The following is a 10,252-nucleotide window of genomic DNA, read 5'->3' as shown; positions in this document are numbered from 1 at the left end:
AGTTTACATTGCATGATGAATTGTTGTCATTCGTGGACTTGAACTCAAAGAAGTCCTTAAGTATGGCCAGGGATTGGCCTCACGTTCTCTGTACGTGTCTCTCTGTCCCAAATTTGACCCTTCTCCATCAATACACTTGTCTCTATTGGTCTCTATCATCTTTTAGCTAGCTCCTCTGTGGCACCACCATCTCGACATTTCTGACCTTCTGGCGCTGCAGTTGTCCAGAGCCAATCAGATGGACAGTTAGTGGTTAGTGCAAGTTCATCTATTTTTTTTTTTATTATTATTATTTTTACTTTATAACGGAAGCTATTTAAAATGCAGTGAAGTAAATTATTTCCAATAAGATGTACTTAAGTAAAAGTAAAACTACTGATTTTAAAAAGTACTCAAAAAAAGTACAAGTACACAAAAAACTACTCAATCACAGTAACGAGAGTAAATGTAACTCGTTACTTTCCACCCCTGATTAATTAAGCAGTCATTATTTATTTTCAAAAGCCACAGGGAGCCGCAGCAGAGGGATGAAAGAGCCACATGCGGCTCCGGAGCCGCGGGTTGCCAACCCCTGACATAGTGGATATAGACAGAAAGTGGGGGCACTGTTCAAAATGGTAAACATATCTTTTCACCCACTTGACAATTATATACTTAAATTCTACTCACACAAATGTGTTTCCCACACCCTTAAACCCCCGGCTATGAATTCATTTTATTATTTATAACCTCCTATTCTAGGAAATCACTAATCGTTGTAGAAACTACAAATCCCTTGAGCTGCGACTTGTGGCTTGATACCAAGTCACGTGATATTTGTAGTTTATCGGTTTTCATACACACGTTAAAATAGGGTTGTAAAAGAGATATACTGATTACATCGAATATCTAGTGTTGCCGAACTAGCGATGACATTGCTTTAAGTTGATATATGTTAAGAAAAAGTAAAGATAGTTTATTTAAGATGTGTTTAGAACCGCCCAATATAGATTTACGCCAAAAAGCAATGCAGTTTGGTCCTCTGGCTTTATGGAAAAGTAGATAGAGTTAGGATTGGTTTATCTGCTTAACACATGAAATATTTACTGTTTCACCACTTCGCCATCGAATCCACTGGGCTGACAAGAAAAACTGGCAATTTCTGTCAATAAGACAGCCCACAGTATCTGCAGACATCAGAGTTCAGGTTTAAAAGTCAAACACATCAAGTGATATGAGCCAAAAAGAGACTTTTGCTAATTCCACCGCCCCCGAGTGGCCGAATGACACCAAATTTGTCATGGCCCCTCGGGAGGGGGTCTCTACACATTTTTCAAAATTTAGTTTTGATACGTCACACCGTTCCCGAGATATGAGATTGTATCCCGTTTGCCGCCTTCGCCGCCGATTTTGATTGGCTGTAGCGGCCGAGCAGATTTGAAGATCGAAACGGCTATACGTGACTTTTGTGCGGATCGGTCTGAAGATGGTCTATGCTGATTTTGGTGAGAATCGGACAGAATTTGCGAACGCTGAAAATTTTGTTTCGCTTTCAACAAAATCCAATATGGCGGACAATCCAATGGGGCGAAATTAACATCATAGGTATCGTTGATCTCGGCATGATCCAAGGAGTCCAACAGTACCATGTTTTTGAATATCAGGCATACGGGGCAAAACTGTGACCGGCGTGTCGATATTTACTCGACCCGCTAGGGGTCGATTAACTTTGAAACGTAACATGAGGTCGTAATTCGCCGCTTGTACATACGACTCATGTGGTCGTTTTTTCGAGTAGGACAGTCTCCACAGCTCTCCTGTCCATACACCTGGGAAACATCCATTCTCTGGCTAACAAAATGGATGAATTGCTCCTTCTCCTAACCATGAAGAGATAAAAGGTCACCCACCAGGAATAATTTACTGCAACCTGCTATTATCTAACTGTTTTTTCAAGGATGTGCTTCTGCTGCTACAAGGTGCTGCCAATGCAACGTTTCCTACTTCCCCTGTGAACACTGGATTTACACTAGTGCAAGTTTTCACAATAAATCAAGAAACAGTAATAGCTGAATATCAGGCGGTTTTTATCCTCCTCCAAGGTTTTAGGCAAAATATTACTAACTATTCTTAACTTCTGATGGCAAGGTGTTATAAAGCTCTGTTAGTGACACAATACAATATACGGGCTGCAAGTTTCAATTCACTTCAATTCAATTTTATTTATATAGCGTCAATAACAATACAAATCATCTCAAGACGCTTTACAAAACCCGGCCTAAAACCCCCAGAGCAAGCCTGAAGGCAATGGTGACAAGGAAAAACTCCCTTTTAACAGGAAGAAACCTTGAGCAGAACCCAGCTCATATGGAGGGACCCATCTGCCTAAGACCAGCCGGGTACAGACAAAAAAGGAGGAGGAGGAGGAGGGACTACACTGTCATCTTCTCACCACATCAAACACTGCTGTCTAGGTCACATGATGCCTTTCGCAATCTTTGGTATGCCGTGTGGGTGAAAACACATATACATTTCCTGTTGAAGAGTTTGATTTCAAGTCAATCTTTTATGAAAGTCTCTGTCAGCATGTCTGTTGTCTGGCTGAAGCTTGTAACCATCGTTTGTCTCTGTTGCACATTTCTGACTGATGCAGGTAAGGCTGAGAATGATGTAATGACAAAAATTAAAAACATGCAAAGTGACATTTTGTGTCTTTTAATGCAGAGATCGAAGGAGTGGTATGGAAAAAAATTGGAGAAGAAATCACAATCCAGTGCAAATCTCAAAATGCCCCAGAGTACCTGCATTTGAAGATGGGTCTCAGAAAGGAGGTCGACATTTTTGTCACAGGAAACCACTCCAAAAAGACAACAGTTTCCGAACGCTTTCATGAGAGACTTGTGTCAAATGGAGACTTGCCCGACATGCATATTCTCATCAAAAACTTGACCTCGAAGGACACAGGACCATACTGGTGTGTGTATAAAAAGTTTAACAAGGAGACCCAAGAGCTCAAAGAAGTGGAAGGCACAGGATCTGTACTCCTGGTGGTGACAGGTCGGTATATTTATTTTTCCACAAAAACTTATTAAGTTTTACTCATTCACATGACAAAAATTTCTTCATTCAACAATCATATATTCTGCAGTGCAATATGTAAATCACAGCCAAACCCAGTAGGTTTGTGTTACAGTTCACATACATTTAGCATAAACAGAAACTCAATACTGTTTGGATAAAATTTGAGTGAAGATAATCCAGTTTCTATTATTGAGCAAAATGTAGAAATTCATTCATTCATTCATTCATCTTCTGTACCCGCTTATTCCTGTTAAGGGTCGCGGGGGTCTGCTGGAGCCTGTCCCAGCTGTCAAAATGTAGAAATGTCACCCAAAATTGAAGTAGACAGTCGTACATCAACAGATGCAGTACATGGGTGTGACTCATCACATCAGAAGCTCGTCCTGGTGTCTGTTGTGATTGCTGCTGCTGTGCTGCTTGGCATCATCATGGGCTTCCTCATTTGGATCATACTTAAGGTACCTTTTAAACAGTTAATGTTTGTGTGTCTTTGTAGGTGCCTGTCTGTGTGGTTCTTAATTAGAATGTATTTTTCTTTCACTGAAACTCAGGGGCTTTTTTCATTTTCCTGTTATTCTCAACAGCTCACACATTCATTGCTTATTGCCAGTCTCACTTTTACACCTCTTATTCACCCTTCATCCTAACTACAAAGTAGACTGTTCTGGTCTAGACAAAATTACTAATCATAATTCTGAACCACTTTGTCATATCGCCAGATAGGCTCCACACAGGCTATACGTGTGTGTGTGTGGGTGTGTGTGTGTGCGTGTGTGTGTGTGTATTCCTGTAATTTAGCTTGTCTCCAAGGATTTAAGTGGGATGTATAAAATAATTCATTACATTTCCCAGCAACACAAACATGAAATTCTACTATGATCATATTGTTGCATACTTCTACAAATAATTTAGCAACTTAGAACTTAAATAAGATTCATAAGAGAATTGCTGTATCAAAATGTGGCAGTTTACATACAAATGCAGATCGAATTTATTTAAGTCTGACACAGTTTAAAAATATCTGACCAGAACATGTATAAAAAGAAACAGACAATGTCTCTTTAAAATGTTTTTATACAAAATATAATTGTGAACAAAATAAAATCTGACCTGAAACGTAAAAGAAAAAGACAAAACATATATATAAAATAAATGAACAAACAGACTGAAGTATTATCCAAGAGTTTGCACTAAATACAGTGCATGATTATCAGACTACTTATTGTACCATAACATGTTGACAACAATATCTTTCGCTGCCAGACCAAGCACTTGCGCACCACTGTGAAGCCAAGGCATGTCACCACCAACGATGTTTATGAAGACATGCGTGGAACACTCAGACGCTAACGATGTCAGCCTGCAAGCAGCCAGTATTAAACTCTTTAAATATTCCCTTCTCCTGATGCTCAAGTGATGCATGTGAAAAGGGTAGCAAGTCAGCATGTCTCTCCAGGCTTGTGTATGTCAAAGAGACAGTTAAGATGTGTGTAAAGCAAAATGGTACAACTATTGGTGTTGCTTCTGAAGATTAGATAGAAATACTTTGGCATAATGTGTTGCTTGACACAACTTTGTTCAAAAGTAGAAAAGCACACATTTTCCATTTTACTCTGTGTGGCTTTGTTATCTTTTTTTTCAGATTTAAATATGTTCTTTGTTAATTTCAGTACGTTCTTATAGTTTTGTACAAAGTTCATACATTTATTTTGGATAATATTTTATACAAATAAAGGCAGAATTACATAAAATACTATGTAAGATACCATACTATGTATTGTAATAATAAGTGTAAATTAAAAATATATTTGTGGAATTTGTAGCAATGTCCTTAATGTTTTTAACTTTTATGGTGCGTGGTGAAATTTATTTTCAGAAAACCAAGATTCTCAATGATGATAGTAATGTTGTAGTACAGCAGCTTTGGGTTTATGTGGATAACTGAAACATAAGGATGGTGTGTTACATCCCTAGGTCTTACTGTAAAATTTTATTAGTTACAAGAAATAGAGGGTAAGCTTTAAATACTGTCTTTAAGAATTGGAGTATGTAGAGGTGCAAGAATGCAGGTTTTGTTGTGTTTCTCTGTGTGTCTGTGTGTGAGTATAGTGGGACCACTTGCAAAACGTCCAGTGAGTCATGGAAACTGTGCTTTGAGGTGAGTGGTAGCGCAAAACGGAAACTGAGACCTGTTTTACAAGAAAAACAACCTGTGCATGTTAACAACCAAGGACTGAAACGTATCTTCACCGCAATGTCACAACTACTTTGAGGCAGATACTTTTTTTTAGCTTTTAGCTAAAATGTTCTTCTTTGTTCAACCATTAGTATTAATTCAGTCAGATTTGCACAAATACAGAAAACTCCCTTTTGTGCAGCTGCAGAAGTTTCTGTACTTGCCGTAACGAGTCACAGGAAACACCAAACAATATGTGAGTCAGTGCATTAATGCAGTACACAAAACACATACCATGTAACCAGTAAGCAATAATATTCTACAACAGTTAAACACAGCCATGGTGCTGGGATACAGAGCCTAAACATTTAAGGCCTATTCTGCTTTAACCACTTACAGTCAGTCAGACTTCTGTGTCAGGTTTGATGATATAATCATGAGTTAATGAATAAAATGGCTCCTTAAATGTGGCTCCGTTAAAGACTTTATAACCTTATTATGGTAACAAATGACATTTAAGTGTAGGCAGGAGTTGAGTGAGAGGTTTGGAGTCTAATTTTACTGTAGCAGTATTCGATCACTGTTTCATCACAAAATGTTTCAAAGCTAAAGATCTCTCAGGTATGTTACTGTAGTAACAGGATGTGGTTATGGTCTAACAGCATAGCCCCACACCACCACCATATCATTCCTTTTGAAATGCATGGCTTCTATACAGAAATGCTGGCCCATTAACTGTAATTAATTTCGAGCTCTTATTTTGGAAATTTGGCACAGACACATTGTCCCTCCTTGTAGTCCCTGATAGGTAGTGTGTTGTGTGTTGTTGTATGTGTGTGCATTAGACTGAGAGTATGTCTGTATATTCTGTTATGAGTACTACTGTGATAGACACAGCACCTATTTATTTTTATGTCCTCATAAATCATAGTATAAATATAAATAGTATAGTATATAAATAGTAGCGTGTGTGTGAGGGGACGGGGGAGATAAAGATGGAAAAGGAGGAGAGTGAGAGCGCGAGTGAGACAAAGATAGTTAGGCTTAGGCAGTTAGTTATAGGCAGGGACAGACTGGGACAAAAAATCGTCCCTGGCATTTTGGACCAGACGGGCCCACCAAATTCTATCAAACACACACCTTTTGGGTCTTTTTGGTCTCTTGGATGTGTATACCAACTGTACAACTCTTTAAGCCATGCAATGAGTTAATGGGAATCAGTGAGAGTGGACACATTAAGTTCTTCCAAAAAGTGTCATTTGTTGGAGGAAAAAACAAAGTCTAGTTCCAAGTTTGCTGAAGTGGTGGAGGTTTATTGGAGTTCCAGGTCATGGTGAGCCTACCGACACAGAGTGGTTCTGAGACCAGAGACTGACCCTGAATGCAGGGCCAGAGCACAGATATACCCTGTCTCCGGGTGTGGTTGCAGACAGTTCCTGATTAGATCGTATAGTGGATGTATATTGGTCAGCCTAGGGCAACTTTACACAGGAGGGTGAACTCAGTAGGGGGCAGGGGTGGCTCCCAGACAAGGTCAAAACAAAAGGACAAAAGGACAAAGGAGTGACACTCAGGTAGTATGATCAAGGCTCTGATCAGCAGGGGAGAGGAGATGGGGACGGTAGACAAAGGAGTATGATCAGGAAACCTGATCGGCAGGGGAGCAGAGACAGGAGAGGTCAACATATGGTTGGAATTGCCCCAGACGTGTCAATTCCAATGTCTCTTCAAAGTTTACTTCTTCACATTTATTAACACTACAAAAATGTACCACCACCAGGGGCATAACACCAAATTCTGGGCCCTGTACACTCTTAATGTCAGTAGCCCCCTATCCATGCCAGTGCACAAAGCGTGTGAGCAAAATAAAAAATAAATTAAAAAAATTGGGGCATTGATTTATAAATAAACAAGCATAAGTAGGGTTTTAAGCTAAAATCAGACCAGATTATATTGATGGCTGGTTATTTCATTCACCACCTGAATTGATGCATTTGGCCTACTTGTGCTCAAACATCTATAAACATTAGGCTACATTTGGTTTGTGTACTAACATTTTGATCCATGACACACACATTTTGATTTAAAAACATTTATTCTTGAACAGGAGCCAACAACTGTACACAGAGAATCAAATCAAATAAACTATTTTTCAATAAAATTGTTCTTCAGCTTGCAGAAAAAGAAATAAAGCCTTTCTAAAGCCTCACACGAGATGTAAGGATGTAATTTACATCCCAGTAAATGCTTTCTGAAACTGGTTAATGTTGACAACTAACGTTAGCTGACCCATAATCGTCTTTACTTGTAACAGCAAGCAAACTTTAGCATACAAACATTGGGAACTGACAAACTGCATGCTGTCCGGACTACCGTTAATTGGGCTGGATAGGTGGTGAAAAAACTTTTTTAGAAGGTTTTTTAGAAGGTTTGTTTATTTGTCCTCCTAGCCAGCTACCGATGAGGAATTTTGTACCGGCCCTTACAGTGCCGTGTAGTTATTACATATAGTCTAATACAGCGCATTACTACGGCTAATTGTACATTCTCTCGTGCAGTAGGAGATGGTATGCACACCTTTAAGTCGGACCTATATTTTGAGGGACTGCACATGACCAATCAAAGTCGCTGTTCGCCGTTCGGTCAGCGGTCAGAGCCAGGCGTATACAGTCAGCACTCGAGCGCTGACTGTACGCCTGGCTCTGACCGTTCTTTCTTTCAGACACTTAGGTTGGCTAACAAGACAAAATATCTCTCTCTATTTTCGAAAAAAAAATGAGTTCAGTAGTTGTCCAGATCAAGAGGGTTGCCAACCGTCCCTTGAAAAACAATCGTTCCGTATTTAGAAACAAAAGTAGCTACGCGTCCCGTATTGAGCTGAAAGGGGACGCACTTTGTCTCGTATTACCGTGAGAATCAAAAACAGTGTGTAAAATGTCAATGGAATGAATGAACAACAGGGCTCTTTATGTGAAAATTTATGGTAAACTTATTCCCAGGCCGTCTCCTGCTCTTTGACCAATGAGCTGACAGCGGGAATCCCGCTCATCTCATTGGTCGAGGTACTGTTGTTTGCGAAGAAGATGCCGGAAGACAACAAAGCACAAAGCTATCAAAGTGGTTTTAGAAGAGGCAGAAGCACAATGGATCCTTTAGTTTATTTAGAGGATGTGATAAGGCGAGCCCAAGTGAATAAGGAGTCAGTTGTGGCTGCCTTTTTTGACATTGAGAAAGCGTATGACATGATGTGGAAGGAAGGGCTGTTGATTAGGTTAAATCATATGGGAATCAAGGGAAGAATGTTTACATGGGTTAAGGAGTTTTTGTCAAACAGAACAATAATGGTGAAGATAAATGGGGTAGCAAGTGGAAAGTACCAAACTGAAAATGGTATTCCACAAGGGAGTATCATTAGTCCTTTACTGTTCTCCATTATGATAAATGGGATTTTTAAAGATGTGGAGAACCTTGTGGAGGTAGCATTGTTTGCAGATGATGGTGCTTTATGGAAAAGAGGGAGGAATGTTGAATTTGTGGTGAGTAAGGTACAGCAAGCTGTGAATGTTGTGGGTAAATGGTCCATTAAATGGGGTTTTAGGATATCAATAGATAAAACTAAAATAATGTTCTTCTCAAGAAAGAAAATAGATAAGGATTTAAGAGTGGAATTAGCTGGAAATGAACTGGAAAGAGTTGAATCCTTTAAATATCTGGGTATATGGTTTGATCAAAAGTTAACATGGGCATTGCATATACAAAAGATCATTGATAAATGCAAGAAAGTGCTAAATGCGATGAGGTGTCTGTGTGGAGTGGATTGGGGAGCAAGTAGACCTGCTCTAAGAACAATTTACACAGGATTGGTCAGATCTGTACTAGATTATGGAAGCATTATATATGGGTCTGCAGCCAAAACGTTGCTGAGTAAATTGGATGTAATCCAAAATCAGGCGTTAAGGTTATGCTGTGGGGCTGTCAAAACTACACCAGTATCAGCTATTCAGGTGGAAATGGGAGAAATGCCTCTTCACCTTAGAAGAGACCAGCTAGCTATTGTGTATTGGGCAAACTTGAGGGGTCATAGTGACGATCACATGAGTCATTCAGTTATGAAGCAATGCCAAGAGCGTGGTAATGGTCAAGTCAGGAGTTTTGGGTGGGTGATCAATAATAAAGTTTCTGAGATGGGGTTTAACGAAATAGAAATAAGTCCCACTGTACCTTTCCCAGCTGCGCCTCCATGGCTTTTTAAAGAAGTGCCCATTGATTTGGGGTTGCTAGAAGAGAAGCAAGAAGATGACATGGACAAGTATAGGGTGCAGAGTTATTTAATGGAGAGGTACAGAGAGTGTATTATTCTGTATACAGATGCCTCAAAAAAGACTGACAAAAGAATGGGGGTTGCCTATGTCATCCCAAGTCTAAAAATGGAATTTGGTAAGAGAATTAGTGATGATTTATCAGTTTTCACAGCAGAGTTGACTGCTGTGTTGTTAGCTCTGGTATGGGTGGAAGTCAATAGGCCAAGGAAGGCAGTAATTGCTTCAGACTCAAGTTCAGCCTTAATGAGTGTCAAAAACTGTCTATCAAAATCAAGACAGGACATTGTATTAGAAATAGTACAAGTTGTAAACAATCTGCTTAAATCAGGTACAGAGGTAACACTGGTATGGGTACCAGCTCATATAGGAGTTGCAGGCAATGAATTAGCAGATAAATGTGCTAAGAGGGCAGCTGGAAAGTCCATCATTGACATAGAGTTGAAGTATAGTAAAGCTGATATTAAAAGTATGGTTAAAAACAAAATGAAGGAAAAATGGCAAGCATTATGGGACAGAGGACAGACTGGAAGACAATTCTATAACATCCAGAACAAGGTGGGAAAGGGCAGAAATACAAACAGGAGCAAGCAGGAGGAGGATGTGTTCTCAAGAATGAGGTAAGGACACACAAGATTGAATAGTTCTTTGTTTTTAATGAGAAAGCATGCTGATGGCAGTTGCGAAGTCTGTGATA

General features: G+C 39.5%; 1 protein-coding gene across 2 annotated transcripts; it reads left to right on the top strand.

Moving 5' to 3' along the window:
* Positions 1-2,519: 2,519 nt before the first annotated feature.
* LOC311510008 (uncharacterized protein) lies at positions 2,520-4,839 on the top strand. Of its 2 annotated transcripts, none has more exons than XM_084575481.1 (4): positions 2,520-2,632; positions 2,704-3,036; positions 3,403-3,518; positions 4,324-4,839. In XM_084575481.1, the coding sequence occupies exons 1-4, from the start codon at positions 2,548-2,550 to the stop codon at positions 4,408-4,410; spliced, it is 621 nt and encodes a 206-aa protein (XP_084431607.1). In that variant the 5' UTR covers positions 2,520-2,547; the 3' UTR covers positions 4,411-4,839. The 2 variants fall into 2 exon arrangements, with proteins under 2 accessions (XP_084431607.1, XP_084431606.1); XM_084575480.1 differs by having other exon boundaries at positions 3,316-3,518.
* The last annotated feature ends 5,413 nt before the right edge of the window (positions 4,840-10,252 follow it).

Source organism: Chelon labrosus, assembly GCF_963514085.1.
Source record: "Chelon labrosus genome assembly, contig: SCAFFOLD_312, whole genome shotgun sequence".
NCBI lineage: Eukaryota > Metazoa > Chordata > Actinopteri > Mugiliformes > Mugilidae > Chelon > Chelon labrosus.
The sequence above is the reverse complement of the archived record's forward strand: the minus strand, read 5'-3'. Positions and strand labels throughout refer to the sequence as shown.